General features: G+C 39.8%; 1 protein-coding gene across 2 annotated transcripts in view; it reads left to right on the top strand.

Moving 5' to 3' along the window:
- The window catches only part of col4a4 (collagen, type IV, alpha 4), an 80,224-nt gene that overhangs the window by 42,978 nt on the left and 15,271 nt on the right, over positions 1 to 21,975 (top strand). For both annotated transcript variants that reach the window (XM_034549248.1, XM_034549249.1), the window contains exons 5-21: positions 12,021 to 12,155; positions 12,843 to 12,887; positions 12,965 to 13,081; positions 13,184 to 13,252; positions 14,912 to 14,947; positions 15,128 to 15,190; positions 15,319 to 15,354; positions 15,922 to 15,963; positions 17,077 to 17,157; positions 19,466 to 19,510; positions 20,262 to 20,324; positions 20,431 to 20,475; positions 20,634 to 20,687; positions 20,945 to 21,005; positions 21,083 to 21,187; positions 21,272 to 21,427; positions 21,604 to 21,693. In XM_034549248.1, coding sequence (XP_034405139.1) covers positions 12,021 to 12,155; positions 12,843 to 12,887; positions 12,965 to 13,081; positions 13,184 to 13,252; positions 14,912 to 14,947; positions 15,128 to 15,190; positions 15,319 to 15,354; positions 15,922 to 15,963; positions 17,077 to 17,157; positions 19,466 to 19,510; positions 20,262 to 20,324; positions 20,431 to 20,475; positions 20,634 to 20,687; positions 20,945 to 21,005; positions 21,083 to 21,187; positions 21,272 to 21,427; positions 21,604 to 21,693 — 1,243 coding nt within the window. The remainder of the gene's footprint in view (positions 1 to 12,020; positions 12,156 to 12,842; positions 12,888 to 12,964; positions 13,082 to 13,183; positions 13,253 to 14,911; positions 14,948 to 15,127; positions 15,191 to 15,318; positions 15,355 to 15,921; positions 15,964 to 17,076; positions 17,158 to 19,465; positions 19,511 to 20,261; positions 20,325 to 20,430; positions 20,476 to 20,633; positions 20,688 to 20,944; positions 21,006 to 21,082; positions 21,188 to 21,271; positions 21,428 to 21,603; positions 21,694 to 21,975) is intronic.

Raw genomic sequence — 21,975 nt, 5'->3', positions numbered from 1 at the left:
CGGCACCCCATACTCCCGCAGCACCCCCCACAAAAACCCCAGAGGGACCCGGTCGAAAGCCTTCTCCAGGTCTACAAAGCACATGTAAACTGGTTGGGCAAACTCCCAGGACCCCTCCAGTAATCTTGCGAGGGTAAAGAGCTGGTCCACTGTTCCACGACCGGGACGGAATCCGCACTGTTCGTCTTGAATCCGAGGTTCGACAAGCGGTCGGAGCCTCCTCTCCAGCACCCTGGCATAAGCTTTTCCCGGGAGGCTGAGCAGTGTGATACCACGATAGTTCGAGCACACTCTCCGGTCCCCCTTCTTGAAGATGGGAACCACCACCCCGGTCTGCCAGTCCATGGGCACTGTTCCCGACCCCCATGCGACACTGTAAAGGCGTGTCAACCAAGACAGCCCAACAATGTCCAGCGCTTTCAGCATCTCAGGGCGGATCTCATCCACCCCTGGCGCCTTGCCACCAAGGAGCTTTTTGACTACCTTAGAGACCTCTGCCAGGGATATGGGTGAATCCACCCCAAAGTCTTCCGGCGCTGCCCCCTCTCCGGGGGACATGTTGGCCGGGTTTAGGAGTTCCTCAAAGTGCTCTTTCCACAGCCCGACGATGTCCCCAGTCCGGGTCAGCAGTTCCCCCCCCCCCCCCATATATATATATATAATATTTTATTATTATTTTTGTTTATTCATGTTTCCTGTTTTCTTATTTGATCACATTTACTAATAGTGTGTCTTTATGAAAATATTCAATTAATCTATCAACTTTATTAATAATGTGTGTGTGTGTCACACTGCCCTCCTGTGGTCAGTCTACAACATGACGTGTCATAACTTGCCTCAGATGCACTGAACAAAAATTTGAAACGTTTATAATAAATTTAGAGGTCACATGACCGATCAGCTGATCAGCTTCCTGAGTACATATTTAAATTGTCTGTTTTCTCATTGAGATGTTTGAAGCCTCTAGTTATGTTTCTCTTCTTCTTCTACTTCTTTACTGGTAGATTACTGACAGGTGGAGCGAACAGCACCACCTTCTGTCCAAACTACACCATCCAAGTGTTTGCTTAAACTTGACAGTTACAGACGTTCCTCTCTGAATAATTGTTTTCATGGTCATTGCTTTCTGTCTTGTTCCATGTGGTTCTATCAGGCTCTCTCAGGCTCTATTAGGCTCTATTAGGCTCCACCAGGCTCTATTAGGCTCTATCCGGCTCTATTAGGCTCTATCCGGCTCTATTAGGCTCTATTAGGCTCCACCAGGCTCTATTAGGCTCTATCCGGCTCTATTAGGCTCTATCCGGCTCTATTAGGCTCTATTAGGCTTTATCAGGCTATATTAGTTTCTTCCATGCTCTATTTGGTTCTACATGTTTTACCAGGCATTATAATGCTCTATCAGGCTCCATAAGGCTCTATTGGGCTTTATCAGATTATATTAGGCTTTATTAGGTTATATTAAGTTATTCTAGGCTCTATTTGGTGCTACAGGTTCTACCAGGCTCTATTTATTTCTATCAGGTTCTATCATGCTCTCTCAAGCTCTACTAGGCTTTATCATGTTCTATTAGGTTCTTCCAGGATCTATTTGGTTCTACAGGTTTTACCAGGCTTTATAATGTTCTATCAGGCTCTATTTGGTTTTATCACGTTATATCAAGCTCCATGAGGTTCTATCAGGCTCTATTAGGCTCTATTGGAAATGTTCAGGTTATATTAGGCTTTATCGGGTTACATTGGGTTCTATTAGGCTCTATCAGGTTGTATTGGGTTCTAATAGGCTCTATTAGGCTCCATCAGGCTCTATTGGGTTCTAATAGGCTCTATCAGGCTCCATCAGGCTCTATGAGGTTCTATCAGGCTCTATTTGGTTTTTATCAGGTTCTATCAGGCTCTATTTGGTTTTATCAGGTTCTACCAGGCTCTATTTGGTTTTATCAGGTTTTATCAGGTTCTATCAGGCTTCATCAGGCTCTATGATGTTCTATCAGACTCTATTTGGTTTTATCAGGTTCTACCAGGCTCTATTTGGTTTTATCAGGTTCTACCAGGCTCTATTTGGTTTTATCAGGTTCTATCAGGCTCTATTTGTTTTTTATCAGGTTCTATCAGGCTCCATCAGGCTCTATGATGTTCTATCAGACTCTATTTGGTTTTATCAGGTTCTATCAGGCTCTATTTGGTTTTTATCAGGTTCTATCAGGCTCCATCAGGCTCTATGAGGTTCTATCAGGCTCTATTTGGTTTTATCAGGTTCTATCAGGCTCTATTTGGTTTTTATCAGGTTCTATCAGGCTCCATCAGGCTCTATGATGTTCTATCAGACTCTATTTGGTTTTATCAGGTTTTATCAGGCTCTATTTGGTTTTATCAGGTTCTATCAGGCTCCATCAGGCTCTATGAGGTTCTATCAGGCTCTATTTGGTTTTATCAGGTTCTATCAGGCTCCATCAGGCTCTATGAGGTTCTAGCAGACTCTATTTGGTTTTTATCAGGTTCTATCAGGCTCTATTTGGTTTTTATCAGGTTCTATCAGGCTCCATCAGGCTCTATGAGGTTCTAGCAGACTCTATTTGGTTTTATCAGGTTCTATCAGGCTCTATTTGGTTTTATCAGGTTCTATCAGACTCTCTTTTGTTCCATCATGTTCTAGTCACTTTTATTAGTGTCTATCCTTAGGTTCTATCAAGCTCTATTTGGTTTTTATCAGGTTCTATTGGGTTCTAATAGGCTCTATCAGGCTCCATCAGGCTCTATTGGGTTCTAATAGGCTCTATCAGGCTCCATCAGGCTCTATGAGGTTCTATCAGGCTCTATTTGGTTTTATCAGGTTCTATCAGGCTCTATTTGGTTTTTATCAGGTTCTATCAGGCTCCATCAGGCTCTATGATGTTCTATCAGACTATATTTGGTTTTATCAGGTTTTATCAGGTTCTATCAGGCTCTATTTGGTTTTATCAGGTTCTATCAGGCTCCATCAGGCTCTATGATGTTCTATCAGACTCTATTTGGTTTTATCAGGTTCTATCAGGCTCTATTTGGTTTTATCAGGTTCTATCAGGCTCCATCAGGCTCTATGATGTTCTATCAGACTCTATTTGGTTTTATCAGGTTTTATCAGGCTCTATTTGGTTTTTATCAGGTTCTATCAGGCTCTATTTGGTTTTATCAGGTTCTATCAGGCTCCATCAGGCTCTATGATGTTCTATCAGACTATATTTGGTTTTATCAGGTTCTATCAGGCTCCATCAGGCTCTATGATGTTCTATCAGGCTCTATTTGGTTTTATCAGGTTCTATCAGGCTCTATTTGGTTTTTATCAGGTTCTATCAGACTCTATTTGGTTTTATCAGGTTCTATCAGGCTCTATTTGGTTTTATCAGGTTCTATCAGGCTCCATAAGGCTCTATTTGGTTTTATCAGGTTCTATCAGGTTCTATCATGCTCTCTCAAGCTCTACTAGGCTTTATCATGTTCTATTAGGTTCTTCCAGGATCTATTTGGTTCTACAGGTTTTACCAGGCTTTATAATGTTCTATCAGGCTCTATTTGGTTTTATCACGTTATATCAAGCTCCATGAGGTTCTATCAGGCTCTATTAGGCTCTATTGGAAATGTTCAGGTTATATTAGGCTTTATCGGGTTACATTGGGCTCTATTAGGCTCTATCAGGTTGTATTGGGTTCTAATAGGCTCTATTAGGCTCCATCAGGCTCTATTGGGTTCTAATAGGCTCTATCAGGCTCCATCAGGCTCTATGAGGTTCTATCAGGCTCTATTTGGTTTTTATCAGGTTCTATCAGGCTCTATTTGGTTTTATCAGGTTCTACCAGGCTCTATTTGGTTTTATCAGGTTTTATCAGGTTCTATCAGGCTTCATCAGGCTCTATGATGTTCTATCAGACTCTATTTGGTTTTATCAGGTTCTACCAGGCTCTATTTGGTTTTATCAGGTTCTACCAGGCTCTATTTGGTTTTATCAGGTTCTATCAGGCTCTATTTGTTTTTTATCAGGTTCTATCAGGCTCCATCAGGCTCTATGATGTTCTATCAGACTCTATTTGGTTTTATCAGGTTCTATCAGGCTCTATTTGGTTTTTATCAGGTTCTATCAGGCTCCATCAGGCTCTATGATGTTCTATCAGACTCTATTTGGTTTTATCAGGTTCTATCAGGCTCTATTTGGTTTTTATCAGGTTCTATCAGGCTCCATCAGGCTCTATGATGTTCTATCAGACTCTATTTGGTTTTATCAGGTTTTATCAGGCTCTATTTGGTTTTATCAGGTTCTATCAGGCTCCATCAGGCTCTATGAGGTTCTATCAGGCTCTATTTGGTTTTATCAGGTTCTATCAGGCTCCATCAGGCTCTATGAGGTTCTAGCAGACTCTATTTGGTTTTTATCAGGTTCTATCAGGCTCTATTTGGTTTTTATCAGGTTCTATCAGGCTCCATCAGGCTCTATGAGGTTCTAGCAGACTCTATTTGGTTTTATCAGGTTCTATCAGGCTCTATTTGGTTTTATCAGGTTCTATCAGACTCTCTTTTGTTCCATCATGTTCTAGTCACTTTTATTAGTGTCTATCCTTAGGTTCTATCAAGCTCTATTTGGTTTTTATCAGGTTCTATTGGGTTCTAATAGGCTCTATCAGGCTCCATCAGGCTCTATTGGGTTCTAATAGGCTCTATCAGGCTCCATCAGGCTCTATGAGGTTCTATCAGGCTCTATTTGGTTTTATCAGGTTCTATCAGGCTCTATTTGGTTTTTATCAGGTTCTATCAGGCTCCATCAGGCTCTATGATGTTCTATCAGACTATATTTGGTTTTATCAGGTTTTATCAGGTTCTATCAGGCTCTATTTGGTTTTATCAGGTTCTGTCAGGCTCCATCAGGCTCTATGATGTTCTATCAGACTCTATTTGGTTTTATCAGGTTCTATCAGGCTCTATTTGGTTTTATCAGGTTCTATCAGGCTCCATCAGGCTCTATGATGTTCTATCAGACTCTATTTGGTTTTATCAGGTTTTATCAGGCTCTATTTGGTTTTTATCAGGTTCTATCAGGCTCTATTTGTTTTTTATCAGGTTCTATCAGGCTCCATCAGGCTCTATGATGTTCTATCAGACTATATTTGGTTTTATCAGGTTCTATCAGGCTCCATCAGGCTCTATGATGTTCTATCAGGCTCTATTTGGTTTTATCAGGTTCTATCAGGCTCTATTTGGTTTTTATCAGGTTCTATCAGACTCTATTTGGTTTTATCAGGTTCTATCAGGCTCTATTTGGTTTTATCAGGTTCTATCAGGCTCCATCAGGCTCTATTTGGTTTTATCAGGTTCTATCAGGTTCTATCATGCTCTCTCAAGCTCTACTAGGCTTTATCATGTTCTATTAGGTTCTTCCAGGATCTATTTGGTTCTACAGGTTTTACCAGGCTTTATAATGTTCTATCAGGCTCTATTTGGTTTTATCACGTTATATCAAGCTCCATGAGGTTCTATCAGGCTCTATTAGGCTCTATTGGAAATGTTCAGGTTATATTAGGCTTTATCGGGTTACATTGGGCTCTATTAGGCTCTATCAGGTTGTATTGGGTTCTAATAGGCTCTATTAGGCTCCATCAGGCTCTATTGGGTTCTAATAGGCTCTATCAGGCTCCATCAGGCTCTATGAGGTTCTATCAGGCTCTATTTGGTTTTTATCAGGTTCTATCAGGCTCTATTTGGTTTTATCAGGTTCTACCAGGCTCTATTTGGTTTTATCAGGTTTTATCAGGTTCTATCAGGCTTCATCAGGCTCTATGATGTTCTATCAGACTCTATTTGGTTTTATCAGGTTCTACCAGGCTCTATTTGGTTTTATCAGGTTCTACCAGGCTCTATTTGGTTTTATCAGGTTCTATCAGGCTCTATTTGTTTTTTATCAGGTTCTATCAGGCTCCATCAGGCTCTATGATGTTCTATCAGACTCTATTTGGTTTTATCAGGTTCTATCAGGCTCTATTTGGTTTTTATCAGGTTCTATCAGGCTCCATCAGGCTCTATGAGGTTCTATCAGGCTCTATTTGGTTTTATCAGGTTCTATCAGGCTCTATTTGGTTTTTATCAGGTTCTATCAGGCTCCATCAGGCTCTATGATGTTCTATCAGACTCTATTTGGTTTTATCAGGTTTTATCAGGCTCTATTTGGTTTTATCAGGTTCTATCAGGCTCCATCAGGCTCTATGAGGTTCTATCAGGCTCTATTTGGTTTTATCAGGTTCTATCAGGCTCCATCAGGCTCTATGAGGTTCTAGCAGACTCTATTTGGTTTTTATCAGGTTCTATCAGGCTCTATTTGGTTTTTATCAGGTTCTATCAGGCTCCATCAGGCTCTATGAGGTTCTAGCAGACTCTATTTGGTTTTATCAGGTTCTATCAGGCTCTATTTGGTTTTATCAGGTTCTATCAGACTCTCTTTTGTTCCATCATGTTCTAGTCACTTTAATAGTGTCTATCCTTAGGTTCTATCAAGCTCTATTCGGTTTTTATCAGGTTCTATTGGGTTCTAATAGGCTCTATCAGGCTCCATCAGGCTCTATTGGGTTCTAATAGGCTCTATCAGGCTCCATCAGGCTCTATGAGGTTCTATCAGGCTCTATTTGGTTTTATCAGGTTCTATCAGGCTCTATTTGGTTTTTATCAGGTTCTATCAGGCTCCATCAGGCTCTATGATGTTCTATCAGACTATATTTGGTTTTATCAGGTTTTATCAGGTTCTATCAGGCTCTATTTGGTTTTATCAGGTTCTATCAGGCTCCATCAGGCTCTATGATGTTCTATCAGACTCTATTTGGTTTTATCAGGTTCTATCAGGCTCTATTTGGTTTTATCAGGTTCTATCAGGCTCCATCAGGCTCTATGATGTTCTATCAGACTCTATTTGGTTTTATCAGGTTTTATCAGGCTCTATTTGGTTTTTATCAGGTTCTATCAGGCTCTATTTGGTTTTATCAGGTTCTATCAGGCTCCATCAGGCTCTATGATGTTCTATCAGACTATATTTGGTTTTATCAGGTTCTATCAGGCTCCATCAGGCTCTATGATGTTCTATCAGGCTCTATTTGGTTTTATCAGGTTCTATCAGGCTCTATTTGGTTTTTATCAGGTTCTATCAGACTCTATTTGGTTTTATCAGGTTCTATCAGGCTCTATTTGGTTTTATCAGGTTCTATCAGGCTCCATAAGGCTCTATTGGGCTTTATCAGATTATATTAGGCTTTATTAGGTTATATTAAGTTATTCTAGGCTCTATTTGGTGCTACAGGTTCTACCAGGCTCTATTTATTTCTATCAGGTTCTATCATGCTCTCTCAAGCTCTACTAGGCTTTATCATGTTCTATTAGGTTCTTCCAGGATCTATTTGGTTCTACAGGTTTTACCAGGCTTTATAATGTTCTATCAGGCTCTATTTGGTTTTATCACGTTATATCAAGCTCCATGAGGTTCTATCAGGCTCTATTAGGCTCTATTGGAAATGTTCAGGTTATATTAGGCTTTATCGGGTTACATTGGGCTCTATTAGGCTCTATCAGGTTGTATTGGGTTCTAATAGGCTCTATTAGGCTCCATCAGGCTCTATTGGGTTCTAATAGGCTCTATCAGGCTCCATCAGGCTCTATGAGGTTCTATCAGGCTCTATTTGGTTTTTATCAGGTTCTATCAGGCTCTATTTGGTTTTATCAGGTTCTACCAGGCTCTATTTGGTTTTATCAGGTTCTATCAGGCTTCATCAGGCTCTATGATGTTCTATCAGACTCTATTTGGTTTTATCAGGTTCTACCAGGCTCTATTTGGTTTTATCAGGTTCTACCAGGCTCTATTTGGTTTTATCAGGTTCTATCAGGCTCTATTTGTTTTTTATCAGGTTCTATCAGGCTCCATCAGGCTCTATGATGTTCTATCAGACTCTATTTGGTTTTATCAGGTTCTATCAGGCTCTATTTGGTTTTTATCAGGTTCTATCAGGCTCAATCAGGCTCTATGAGGTTCTATCAGGCTCTATTTGGTTTTATCAGGTTCTATCAGGCTCTATTTGGTTTTTATCAGGTTCTATCAGGCTCCATCAGGCTCTATGATGTTCTATCAGACTCTATTTGGTTTTATCAGGTTTTATCAGGCTCTATTTGGTTTTATCAGGTTCTATCAGGCTCCATCAGGCTCTATGAGGTTCTATCAGGCTCTATTTGGTTTTATCAGGTTCTATCAGGCTCCATCAGGCTCTATGAGGTTCTAGCAGACTCTATTTGGTTTTTATCAGGTTCTATCAGGCTCTATTTGGTTTTTATCAGGTTCTATCAGGCTCCATCAGGCTCTATGAGGTTCTAGCAGACTCTATTTGGTTTTATCAGGTTCTATCAGGCTCTATTTGGTTTTATCAGGTTCTATCAGACTCTCTTTTGTTCCATCATGTTCTAGTCACTTTTATTAGTGTCTATCCTTAGGTTCTATCAAGCTCTATTTGGTTTTTATCAGGTTCTATTGGGTTCTTATAGGCTCTATCAGGCTCCATCAGGCTCTATTGGGTTCTAATAGGCTCTATCAGGCTCCATCAGGCTCTATGAGGTTCTATCAGGCTCTATTTGGTTTTATCAGGTTCTATCAGGCTCTATTTGGTTTTTATCAGGTTCTATCAGGCTCCATCAGGCTCTATGATGTTCTATCAGACTATATTTGGTTTTATCAGGTTTTATCAGGTTCTATCAGGCTCTATTTGGTTTTATCAGGTTCTATCAGGCTCCATCAGGCTCTATGATGTTCTATCAGACTCTATTTGGTTTTATCAGGTTCTATCAGGCTCTATTTGGTTTTATCAGGTTCTATCAGGCTCCATCAGGCTCTATGATGTTCTATCAGACTCTATTTGGTTTTATCAGGTTTTATCAGGCTCTATTTGGTTTTTATCAGGTTCTATCAGGCTCTATTTGGTTTTATCAGGTTCTATCAGGCTCCATCAGGCTCTATGATGTTCTATCAGACTATATTTGGTTTTATCAGGTTCTATCAGGCTCCATCAGGCTCTATGATGTTCTATCAGGCTCTATTTGGTTTTATCAGGTTCTATCAGGCTCTATTTGGTTTTTATCAGGTTCTATCAGACTCTATTTGGTTTTATCAGGTTCTATCAGGCTCTATTTGGTTTTATCAGGTTCTATCAGGCTCCATCAGGCTCTATTTGGTTTTATCAGGTTCTATCAGGTTCTATCATGCTCTCTCAAGCTCTACTAGGCTTTATCATGTTCTATTAGGTTCTTCCAGGATCTATTTGGTTCTACAGGTTTTACCAGGCTTTATAATGTTCTATCAGGCTCTATTTGGTTTTATCACGTTATATCAAGCTCCATGAGGTTCTATCAGGCTCTATTAGGCTCTATTGGAAATGTTCAGGTTATATTAGGCTTTATCGGGTTACATTGGGCTCTATTAGGCTCTATCAGGTTGTATTGGGTTCTAATAGGCTCTATTAGGCTCCATCAGGCTCTATTGGGTTCTAATAGGCTCTATCAGGCTCCATCAGGCTCTATGAGGTTCTATCAGGCTCTATTTGGTTTTTATCAGGTTCTATCAGGCTCTATTTGGTTTTATCAGGTTCTACCAGGCTCTATTTGGTTTTATCAGGTTTTATCAGGTTCTATCAGGCTTCATCAGGCTCTATGATGTTCTATCAGACTCTATTTGGTTTTATCAGGTTCTACCAGGCTCTATTTGGTTTTATCAGGTTCTACCAGGCTCTATTTGGTTTTATCAGGTTCTATCAGGCTCTATTTGTTTTTTATCAGGTTCTATCAGGCTCCATCAGGCTCTATGATGTTCTATCAGACTCTATTTGGTTTTATCAGGTTCTATCAGGCTCTATTTGGTTTTTATCAGGTTCTATCAGGCTCCATCAGGCTCTATGAGGTTCTATCAGGCTCTATTTGGTTTTATCAGGTTCTATCAGGCTCTATTTGGTTTTTATCAGGTTCTATCAGGCTCCATCAGGCTCTATGATGTTCTATCAGACTCTATTTGGTTTTATCAGGTTTTATCAGGCTCTATTTGGTTTTATCAGGTTCTATCAGGCTCCATCAGGCTCTATGAGGTTCTATCAGGCTCTATTTGGTTTTATCAGGTTCTATCAGGCTCCATCAGGCTCTATGAGGTTCTAGCAGACTCTATTTGGTTTTTATCAGGTTCTATCAGGCTCTATTTGGTTTTTATCAGGTTCTATCAGGCTCCATCAGGCTCTATGAGGTTCTAGCAGACTCTATTTGGTTTTATCAGGTTCTATCAGGCTCTATTTGGTTTTATCAGGTTCTATCAGACTCTCTTTTGTTCCATCATGTTCTAGCCACTTTAATAGTGTCTATCCTTAGGTTCTATCAAGCTCTATTCGGTTTTTATCAGGTTCTATTGGGTTCTAATAGGCTCTATCAGGCTCCATCAGGCTCTATTGGGTTCTAATAGGCTCTATCAGGCTCCATCAGGCTCTATGAGGTTCTATCAGGCTCTATTTGGTTTTATCAGGTTCTATCAGGCTCTATTTGGTTTTTATCAGGTTCTATCAGGCTCCATCAGGCTCTATGATGTTCTATCAGACTATATTTGGTTTTATCAGGTTTTATCAGGTTCTATCAGGCTCTATTTGGTTTTATCAGGTTCTATCAGGCTCCATCAGGCTCTATGATGTTCTATCAGACTCTATTTGGTTTTATCAGGTTCTATCAGGCTCTATTTGGTTTTATCAGGTTCTATCAGGCTCCATCAGGCTCTATGATGTTCTATCAGACTCTATTTGGTTTTATCAGGTTTTATCAGGCTCTATTTGGTTTTTATCAGGTTCTATCAGGCTCTATTTGGTTTTATCAGGTTCTATCAGGCTCCATCAGGCTCTATGATGTTCTATCAGGCTCTATTTGGTTTTATCAGGTTCTATCAGGCTCTATTTGGTTTTTATCAGGTTCTATCAGACTCTATTTGGTTTTATCAGGTTCTATCAGGCTCTATTTGGTTTTATCAGGTTCTATCAGGCTCCATCAGGCTCTATTTGGTTTTATCAGGTTCTATCAGGCTCTATTTGGTTTTATCAGGTTCTATCAGGCTCCATCAGGCTCTATTTGGTTTTATCAGGTTCTATCAGGCTCTATTTGGTTTTTATCAGGTTCTATCAGGCTCTATTTGGTTTTATCAGGTTCTATCAGGCTCCATCAGGCTCTATGATGTTCTATCAGGCTCTATTTGGTTTTATCAGGTTCTATCAGGCTCTATTTGGTTTTTATCAGGTTCTATCAGACTCTATTTGGTTTTATCAGGTTCTATCAGGCTCTATTTGGTTTTATCAGGTTCTATCAGGCTCCATCAGGCTCTATTTGGTTTTATCAGGTTCTATCAGGCTCTATTTGGTTTTATCAGGTTCTATCAGGCTCCATCAGGCTCTATTTGGTTTTATCAGGTTCTACCAGGCTCTATTTGGTTTTTATCAGGTTCTATCAGGCTCTATTTGGTTTTATCAGGTTCTATCAGGCTCTATTTGGTTTTTATCAGGTTCTATCAGGCTCCATCAGGCTCTATGAGGTTCTATCTGACTCTATTTGGTTTTTATCAGGTTCTATCAGGCTCTATTTGGTTTTTATCAGGTTCTATCAGGCTCCATCAGGCTCTATGAGGTTCTATCAGACTCTATTTGGTTTTATCAGGTTCTATCAGGCTATATTTGGTTTTATCATGTTCTATCAGACTCTCTTTGATTCCATCATGTTCTAGTCACTTTTATTAGTGTCTATCCTTAGGTTCTATCAGGCTCTATTTGGTTTTTATCAGGTTCTATTGGGTTCTAATAGGCTCTATCAGGCTCCATCAGGCTCTATGAGGTTCTATCAGGCTCTATTTGGTTTTATCAGGTTCTATCAGACTCTCTTTGGTTCCATCATGTTCTAGTCACTTTTATTAGTGTCTATCCTTAGGTTCTGTCAGGTTCGAACAGTGTTCTTCATGTCTGCAGGGGGCTCCAGGTCCTCTGGGTCAGCAGGGCCCTCAGGGCCCCCCAGGCTTCCCGGGCCCTCTGGGGACACCAGGCCAGAAGGGCCAGAGAGGAGACGAGGGTCCAACAGGAGCCGGAGGACTGAAAGGAGACTCGGTGAATATCTGAGCGGAGAAAACAAGATGGCCGACACTTGTGTTTACTAATGTTTACTGATGTTTACTAATGTTTACTGATGTTTACTAATGTTTACTAATGTGTAATGATGTTTACTAATGTTTAATGATGTTTACTTATGTTTTCTAATGTTTACTTATGTTTTCTAATGTTTACTAATGTTTACTAATGTTTAATGATGTTTACTAATGTGTAATGATGTTTACTGATGTTTACTAATGTTTAATGATGTTTACTGATGTTTACTTATGTTTTCTAATGTTTACTAATGTTTACTAATGTTTAATGATGTTTACTAATGTTTAATGATGTTTACTGTCGTTTACTAATATTTACTGATGTTTAATGATGTTTACTGATGTTTAATGATGTTTACTTATGTTTTCTAATGTTTACTAATGTTTAATGATGTTTACTAATGTTTAATGATGTTTACTTATGTTTTCTAATGTTTACTAATGTTTTCTAATGTTTACTAATGTTTAATGATGTTTACTGTCGTTTACTAATATTTACTGATGTTTAATGATGTTTACTGTCGTTTACTAATATTTACTGATGTTTACTGATGTTTACTAATGTTGCCTGATGCCAACTGTTGTTTACTGTTTAGTTACAGGTTTGTGTTTTTCGACCAATCACAGGTCTCCATGCTCTTTGTTTCAGGGAAGCGTCGGCGTTCCAGGTTTTCCAGGTTTAGAAGGAATCCCGGTAAGAAGCCCTTCTCTGATTGGCCGAGACGTCATTAGATCAAAGGTCAGACTTTGAGCTTGTGTTTGTGTGTTCAGGGTCACCCGGGTCCTGCTGGAGGTCCTGGTTTTCCAGGTCTGGATGGATGTAACGGAACCAGAGGGGAGAGAGGAGACCCTGGTCTTCCTGGAGGACTAGGACCTGATGGGGAACCGGTCAGAGTCACCAATCGATCAATAATCAATAAGATGCACTGAATGTAGTATTAAAGTAGTTCTTTGTGTCTGTGTACTGTAGTAACAGTTTCTTCTCTGCAGGGTTTGTCAGGACCGAAGGGGTTTCCAGGAGATCCAGCCGTGTACTTCGTTCAGTACCCTGGAGTACCTGTAAGTACACCTGTACTGTGTGTACTTGTACTTACATTGAGAACTCAGTTTACTGTGATAAAAAACACAAAATGAGTCTGAAACCTATTAAAATACCTGCAGATTAATGAACAGGTGGAAGAAGTACTCAGATACTTTACTTCAGTCAAAGTAGAAATACACAAGTCTAAAGGTACATTGTTACGAGAGTATTAGTATCATCAGCAAAATGTACTTCAAGTAGCAAAAGTAAAAGTACTTATTAGGGCTCATTTTATAATGTGATTTTATTATAAAATATTATAATATTTTGTTGTTGTGGCAACTAAATACCTGAAGAAGTATTTTAATGTTCATTGATATGGAGTCAATTTAGATACTGTGTGTACTACTACAATATGTACCTCTGAGGTGTAGTACAGTATAAAGTACATATACCTCTGAGATGTAGTACAGTATAAAGTACATGTACCTCTGAGGTGTAGTACAGTATAAAGTACAACATGTACCTCTGAGATGTAGTACAGTATAAAGTACAACATATACCTCTGAGGTGTAGTACAGTATAAAGTACATGTACCTCTGAGATGTAGTACAGTATAAAGTACAACATGTACCTCTGAGGTGTAGAACAGTATAAAGTACATGTACCTCTGAGGTGTAGTACAGTATAAAGTACATGTACCTCTGAGGTGTAGTACAGTATAAAGTACAACATGTACCTCTGAGGTGTAGTACAGTATAAAGTACATGTACCTCTGAGATGTAGTACAGTATAAAGTACAACATGTACCTCTGAGGTGTAGTACAGTATAAAGTACATGTACCTCTGAGGTGTAGTGCAGTATAAAGTACAACATCTACCTCTGAGGTGTAGTACAGTATAAAGTACAACATGTACCTCTGAGGTGTAGTACAGTATAAAGTACAACATGTACCTCTGAGGTGTAGTACAGTATAAAGTACAACATGTACCTCTGAGGTGTAGTACAGTATAAAGTACATGTACCTCTGAGGTGTAGTACAGTATAAAGTACATGTACCTCTGAGGTGTAGTACAGTATAAAGTACATGTACCTCTGAGGTGTAGTACAGTATAAAGTACAACATGTACCTCTGAGGTGTAGTACAGTATAAAGTACTACATGTACCTCTGAGATGTAGTACAGTATAAAGTACAACATGTACCTCTGAGGTGTAGTACAGTATAAAGTACAACATGTACCTCTGAGGTGTAGTACAGTATAAAGTACATGTACCTCTGAGGTGTAGTACAGTATAAAGTACATGTACCTCTGAGGTGTAGTACAGTATAAAGTACAACATGTACCTCTGAGGTGTAGTACAGTATAAAGTACAACATGTACCTCTGAAGTGTAGTACAGTATAAAGTACAATATGTACCTCTGAGATGTAGTACAGTATAAAGTACATGTACCTCTGAGGTGTAGAACAGTATAAAGTACATGTACCTCTGAGGTGTAGTACAGTATAAAGTACAACATGTACCTCTGAGGTGTAGTACAGTAAAGAAGTAGAAAGTATCAGAAAGTAGAAATACTCAGGTATTGTAGTAGTATTTCCCACAGAAGACCAGGTATTATGGGATGTCTTGACCCTCTAATGTCGTTAGTACTTGTACAACGTAGTATTAGTACACTGATACTTCTCGTGTCTCAGGGGGGCGTCGGCTCTGAAGGACTTCCTGGTCGGCAGGTGAGACCGTTGTACTTTTACTTTAAAAAACACATTTTATTTGTATTTCTTCTTAATAACATTCCAGTTAGTTTGTTACATTTAAATCATCTTTTTTCCCTTTGTTGTATGTAAATATAAATATAATATAGTACTTTTACCTGGTGTGTGTACTTTTACTGAGAGGGGTTTCTGTTTCAGGGGGATCCGGGTCTCGCTGGTCTGATGGGGGTTCTGGGTCCTCCAGGACTCGACGGGGCCAACGTGAGACCAGCAAACACAACAAATACATATTAATACTACTCATGAGAAGTATTACCTTCTTAGAACACAGTTACTGTGATACAGGAAATACCCGTACTCACAGTGTGTACATGTACATGTCTCTACAGGGTTTCCCTGGTCTGCCTGGCTCCAGGGGCGCACCGGTAAGTAGTACAAGTACATTTACTCTGGTACTGTACTCAAGTACTTTGACATACTTCACTTGTTTATTTCCACTTTATACTTATTACTTCTACTCCACTACTAGGGAAATAAAGTCAATATTAAATAAAAACTTCATTAATTAATATATATATATATATGAATTAATTAAATAAAAATGTCATTAATTCATAAATACATGAATTAATTCAGTTTTTATTTTAAAAATACAATATTAAATAAATAAATAAATAAATTGGAATTCACAACTTTTTAAAAACTGTCTCTACTTCATTAAAAAACTCTTATGTGTATTAATTACTGTTAGGCAGAATCATTAAATACCCATTTTGCTGATAATAGTTCCGTACTTTTAATCATTTGAGTATTTTTAGTATTTAGTAGTATTTCTACTTCTGCTCCCCCAGCGAGCTCCTGCAGAACCATCACTGGTTATTGATTATTCATTGATTATTCATTGATTATTCATTGATTATTCATTGATTATTCATTGATTATTCATTGATTATGGATCAATACATTCATATTAATGTGTGTTTGTGTTTCAGGGAGAAAAAGGTCGATCTCTGCCGGGCCAGAAAGGAGACGAGGTACAAATACTCACATTTACTTCTTAGTAGTACCCTGCTGTGCTAGTATTGTGTAGTACTCTGCTGTGCTAGTATTGTGTAGTACTCTGCTGTGCTAGTATTGTGTAGTACCCTGCTGTGCTAGTATTGTGTAGTACTCTGCTGTGCTAGTATTGTGTAGTACTCTGCTGTGCTAGTATTGTGTAGTACTCTGCTGTGGTAGTACTGTGTAGTACTCTGCTGTGCTAGTACTGTGTAGTACTCTGCTGTGGTAGTATTGTGTAGTACTCTGCTGTGCTAGTATTGTGTAGTACTCTGCTGTGCTAGTATTGTGTAGTACCCTGCTGTGCTAGTATTGTGTAGTACTCTGCTGTGCTAGTATTGTGTAGTACTCTGCTGTGGTAGTACTGTGTAGTACTCTGCTGTGCTAGTACTGTGTAGTACTCTGCTGTGGTAGTATTGTGTAGTACTCTGCTGTGCTAGTATTGTGTAGTACTCTGCTGTGCTAGTATTGTGTAGTACCCTGCTGTGCTAGTATTGTGTAGTACTCTGCTGTGCTAGTACTGTGTAGTACTCTGCTGTGGTAGTATTGTGTAGTACCCTGCTGTGCTAGTATTGTGTAGTACTCTGCTGTGCTAGTATTGTGTAGTACTCTGCTGTGGTAGTACTGTGTAGTACTCTGCTGTGCTAGTACTGTGTAGTACTCTGCTGTGGTAGTATTGTGTAGTACTCTGCTGTGCTAGTATTGTGTAGTACTCTGCTGTGCTAGTACTGTGTAGTACTCTGCTGTGCTAGTACTGTGTAGTACTCTGCTGTGGTAGTGCTGTGTAGTACTCTGCTGTGGTAGTGCTGTGTAGTACTCTGCTGTGGTAGTATTGTGTAGTACTCTGCTGTGCTAGTACTGTGTAGTACTCTGCTGTGGTAGTATTGTGTAGTACTCTGCTGTGCTAGTATTGTGTAGTACTCTGCTGTGCTAGTACTGTGTAGTACTCTGCTGTGCTAGTGCTGTGTAGTACTCTGCTGTGGTAGTACTGTGTAGTACTCTGCTGTGGTAGTACTGTGTAGTACTCTGCTGTGGTAGTGCTGTGTAGTACTCTGCTGTGGTAGTACTGCAGTACTGCGTGTCGTCCACAGGGGGAGCAGGGCCTCCAGGGGCCACCGGGGCCGTTTGAGTACGTCGACCCTCCAGAAGACCTGTACATCAAAGGAGAAAAGGTGGGCGGGACTTCAGCCTGTTACAGCCAATCAGATTACAGCTTCATACCATATAATACTATTAATTACTGTGATTCTACTGCGGTTATAATGTAGTTCTACTACGGTTCTACTGTAGATTTACTAGGATTCTACTGTAGTTCTACTACGGTTCTACTCTAGTTCTACTGTAGTTAGACTACGATTCTACTGAAGTTCTACTGTAGTTCTACTATGATTCTACTGTAGTTCTACTACGGTTCTACTCTCGTTCTACTGTAGTTCTACTATGATTCTACTGTAGTTCTACTACGGTTCTACTCTCGTTCTACTGTAGTTAGACTACGATTCTACTGTAGTTCTACTACGGTTCTACTCTCGTTCTACTGTAGTTAGACTACGATTCTACTGCAGTTCTACTGTAGTTCTACTATGATTCTACTGTAGTTCTACTACGGTTCTACTCTAGTTCTACTGTAGTTAGACTACAATTCTACTGCAGTTCTACTGTAGTTCTACTATGATTCTACTGCAGTTCTACTGTAGTTCTACTATTATTCTACTGTAGTTCTACTACGGTTCTACTCTCGTTCTACTGTAGTTAGACTACGATTCTACTGCAGTTCTACTGTAGTTCTACTATGATTCTACTGTAGTTCTACTACGGTTCTACTCTAGTTCTACTGTAGTTAGACTACAATTCTACTGCAGTTCTACTGTAGTTCTACTATGATTCTACTGCAGTTCTACTGTAGTTCTACTATTATTCTACTGTAGTTCTACTGTAGTTCTACTGTAGTTCTACTGTAGTTCTACTATTATTCTACTGTAGTTCTACTACGATTCTACTGTAGTTCTACTGTAGTTCTACTGTAGTTCTACTGTAGTTCTACTATTATTCTACTGTAGTTCTACTATGATTCTACTGCAGTTCTACTGTAGTTATACTATGATTCTACTGCAGTTCTACTGTAGTTCTACTATGATTCTACTGTAGTTCTACTATGATTCTACTGTAGTTCTACTATGATTCTACTGCAGTTCTACTGTAGTTCTACTATTATTCTACTGTAGTTCTACTACGGTTCTACTCTCATTCTACTGTAGTTAGACTACGATTCTACTGCAGTTCTACTGTAGTTCTACTATGATTCTACTGTAGTTCTACTACGGTTCTACTCTCGTTCTACTGCAGTTTTACTACGATTCTACTGCAGTTCTAATATGGTTCTACTGTAGTTCTACTGTAGTTCTACTATGATTCTACTGCAGTTCTACTACGGTTCTACTCTAGTTCTACTGTAGTTAGACTACGATTCTACTGCAGTTCTACTGTAGTTCTACTATGATTCTACTGTAGTTCTACTATGGTTCTACTCTCGTTCTACTGCAGTTTTACTACGATTCTACTGCAGTTCTAATATGGTTCTACTGTAGTTCTACTATAGTTATATTGTAGTTCCACTGTAGTTTTACTATGATTCTACTGCAGTTCTACTATGGTTCTACTGTAGTTCTACTGTAATTCTACTGTAGTTCTACTGTTGTTCTACTGTTGTTCTACTATGGTTCTACTATGGTTCTACTGTAGTTCTACTGTAATTCTACTGTAGTTCTACTGTAGTTCTACTGTTGTTCTACTATAGTTCTATTGTAGTTCTACTGTAGTTTTACTACGATTATACTGCAGTTCTACTGCAGTTCTACTACGGTTCTACTATAGTTCTACTATAGTTCTACTATAGTTCTACTACGGTTCTACTCTATTTCTACTGTAGTTAGACTACGGTTCTACTATGATTCTACTGTAGTTCTACTACGGTTCTACTGCAGTTCTACTATGGTTCTACTCTTGTTCTACTGTAGTCTTACTACAATTCTACTGCAGTTCTACTGTAGTTCTACTATGGTTCTACTACAGTTCTACTCTATTTCTACTGTAGTTAGACTACGGTTCTACTATGATTCTACTGTAGTTCTACTACGGTTCTACTGCAGTTCTACTACGTTCTACTGTAGTTCTACTATGGTTCTACTCTTGTTCTACTGTAGTCTTACTACAATTCTACTGCAGTTCTACTGTAGTTCTACTACGGTTCTACTCTCGTTCTACTGTAGTTAGATTACGATTCTACTGCAGTTCTACTGTAGTTCTACTACAGTTCTAGTCTAGTTCTACTGTGATTCTACAGTTAATGTCCTGAAACTCTTTTACAACTGCAGCTGTAATATTTGTGTGTCCTTGTTCTACTGTGGTTCTACTATACCTAGCACACTGCTGTAGTTCTGGTTCTGTTGTTCCTAATGTTGGGTTCTGTTGGTTCTTCAGGGTACTCAAGGGATTGAAGGAGTCTGTGGAAGGCAAGGACTGCCGGTAAGTTTAGATATCTGATCAAACCTCTGGAACTTCTGGCTAACGGAACATTGGGTTCTTCTAAACACAGTGTTCTGCTTAAGACTGTGTTCTACTGAAAATATAGTTCTCTTGGACACAGGGTTCTCCTGAACACAAGGTTCTCCTGAACATAAGGTTCTCTTGAACACAAGGTTCTCCTTAACATAAGGTTCTCTTGAACACAAGGTTCTCCTTAACACAAGGTTCTCCTGAACATAAGGTTCTCTTGAACACAAGGTTCTCCTTAACACAAGGTTCTCTTGAACACAAGGTTCTCCTTAACATAAGGTTCTCTTGAACACAAGGTTCTCCTTAACATAAGGTTCTCTTGAACACAAGGTTCTCTTGAACACAAGGTTCTCCTTAACATAAGGTTCTCTTGAACACAAGGTTTTCCTTAACATAAGGTTCTCTTGAACACAGGGTTCTCCTGAACATAAGGTTCTCTTGAACACAAGGTTCTCTTGAACACAAGGTTCTCCTTAACATAAGGTTATCTTGAACACAGGGTTCTCCTGAACATAAGGTTCTCTTGAACACAAGGTTCTCTTGAACACAGGGTTCTCTTGAACACAGGTTGAAATGAACTCATGTTTAAAGAATGTGTGCAGGTTGAACCTGATTGATCTACATTATTCATCAAGTGAGAACATAATATTATTGATCACTTATTGCTTGTTCTGAATGTGGAACGTGTGGAACGTGGAGGTGATGATGTTTGTGGTTTCAGGGTTTAGACGCTCTCCCAGGGATCAAAGGAGAAAAAGGGATTGTGGGATTTCCTGGTCCCAGAGTGAGTGAAGCCTTCCTTCACCTTATTGATCAGAATACTGAGGGCTTCCTGATCCATAACCTGATCATTGAAACATAAATTATTGTGCAATGCGTTTGTGTCTCAGGGATTCTTTGGTCACTCTGGTCTGCCCGGCGACAGAGGATTCACGGTGAGTTAACTCTGTGAAAATGTAAAAGCTGCTCTAATAATAATAATTCTTAAAACTACGACTTACTAATTATATAACTTTATGACCGGTAGTTTGATTACAGACCTGTCAGCCAATCAGAAACCGGGATTTTCCCTCTTGTATTGTGTGTGTTTTAGGGCATTCGAGGAAGTCCAGGTCTCCCAGGTCTGATTGGACGAGAGGGTCCGAAGGTCAGTCTGACCAATCACAGACAGGGATGGAATAACCAGGGGCTCCTCTGATTGGTCGCTTTGAATCCTGACATGGGACTCTCAGATTTAGCGTCTTTATGATATCACAACATTTTATTGCGATATCTACCAAATCCGACATATTACTTTTCGTAGGTTTAGCTCTGAACGCTGGATGAGTGGACAAAGGAACACAAAGGAACACAAAGGAACATCAGAAGTACAAGACGGCTTCATAAATATGTTTTGCATTGCAGGGCATGATAGGAGATCTGGGTCCGAAAGGCCTCCCTCAGGACGTGGACGTCACACACTCGGGTACAGGTCTATACACACCACCCATCAGCTGACGGGTCACCTGGGCTGTTGTCAGCTGACTGCCTCCTGTCTTCCAGGTGACGTTGGAGGCCCCGGGGCCCCTGGACCAAGGGGCCCTCCAGGAGACCTGGGGCTGATGGGAATGCACGGCCCCACCGGAGGCCCCGGCCGATCCATACCTGGTCAGTACCTGCAGCACGTTCACGGTTTCATCCATATTCAAGGCGGTAAGACAAGGAATCGAGTTCTCTGTCGTTCCTCTTCAGGTCCGACAGGTGTTGTGGGTCAGAGGGGTGGTCCAGGATCCAAAGGGGACAAAGGAGATCCAGGTCAGGCTTATAGAGACAGACCCACACCTGGAGAACCTGGGAAACCAGGACATCCTGGACCCAGAGGACTGAAAGGAAAGCAGGGGAGACCAGGTACCAGAGGTTTTATACCTGTGCTCTCTCAACCTGTCCGTCAGAACCACCTGATGATGTCATGAGCTAAAGTTATTTAAATCTGCTCGCTGAAGTTGTTGTTGTGTTATAATATTGATAATCAATAGCGATCACTTCCTGTTGTGGTCCTGCTGACTTCCTGTTGTTCTCTTAAGGTAGTTACTGTCTTCCCGGGGCCCCAGGAGAGTCTGGAGATCCAGGTGATCAGGGTTTCCCGGGGACCCAAGGCTTCCTAGGGTTCAAAGGTCAGTGTCTGGACATATTGATTGATTGAGAATCAATTATTAGTGTCAGCTGATTCAATTTGACAAACAGATCAAAATGAAATGAAAACTTTTATGAAGTTTGTTTTCATCCACTTGTTTTAATGAGCGTTTTCAATTTGCACATAAATCTTAAAGAAAGAGGTGACATTTAAAAAACTGTAAATATCTGTGTTGGTGTTGTGTTTATGTTTTAATGGAAAGAGCAGAGGCCCCAGAACGTGTCCCTGGGGAACCCCACATGTTTAAAATCTATGTGTGTTT

The sequence above is a fragment of the Cyclopterus lumpus genome, chromosome 13, assembly GCF_009769545.1.
Source record: "Cyclopterus lumpus isolate fCycLum1 chromosome 13, fCycLum1.pri, whole genome shotgun sequence".
Classification (NCBI taxonomy): domain Eukaryota; kingdom Metazoa; phylum Chordata; class Actinopteri; order Perciformes; family Cyclopteridae; genus Cyclopterus; species Cyclopterus lumpus.
Note: the sequence above shows the minus strand (reverse complement) of the source record. Positions and strands in the feature narration are given on the sequence as shown.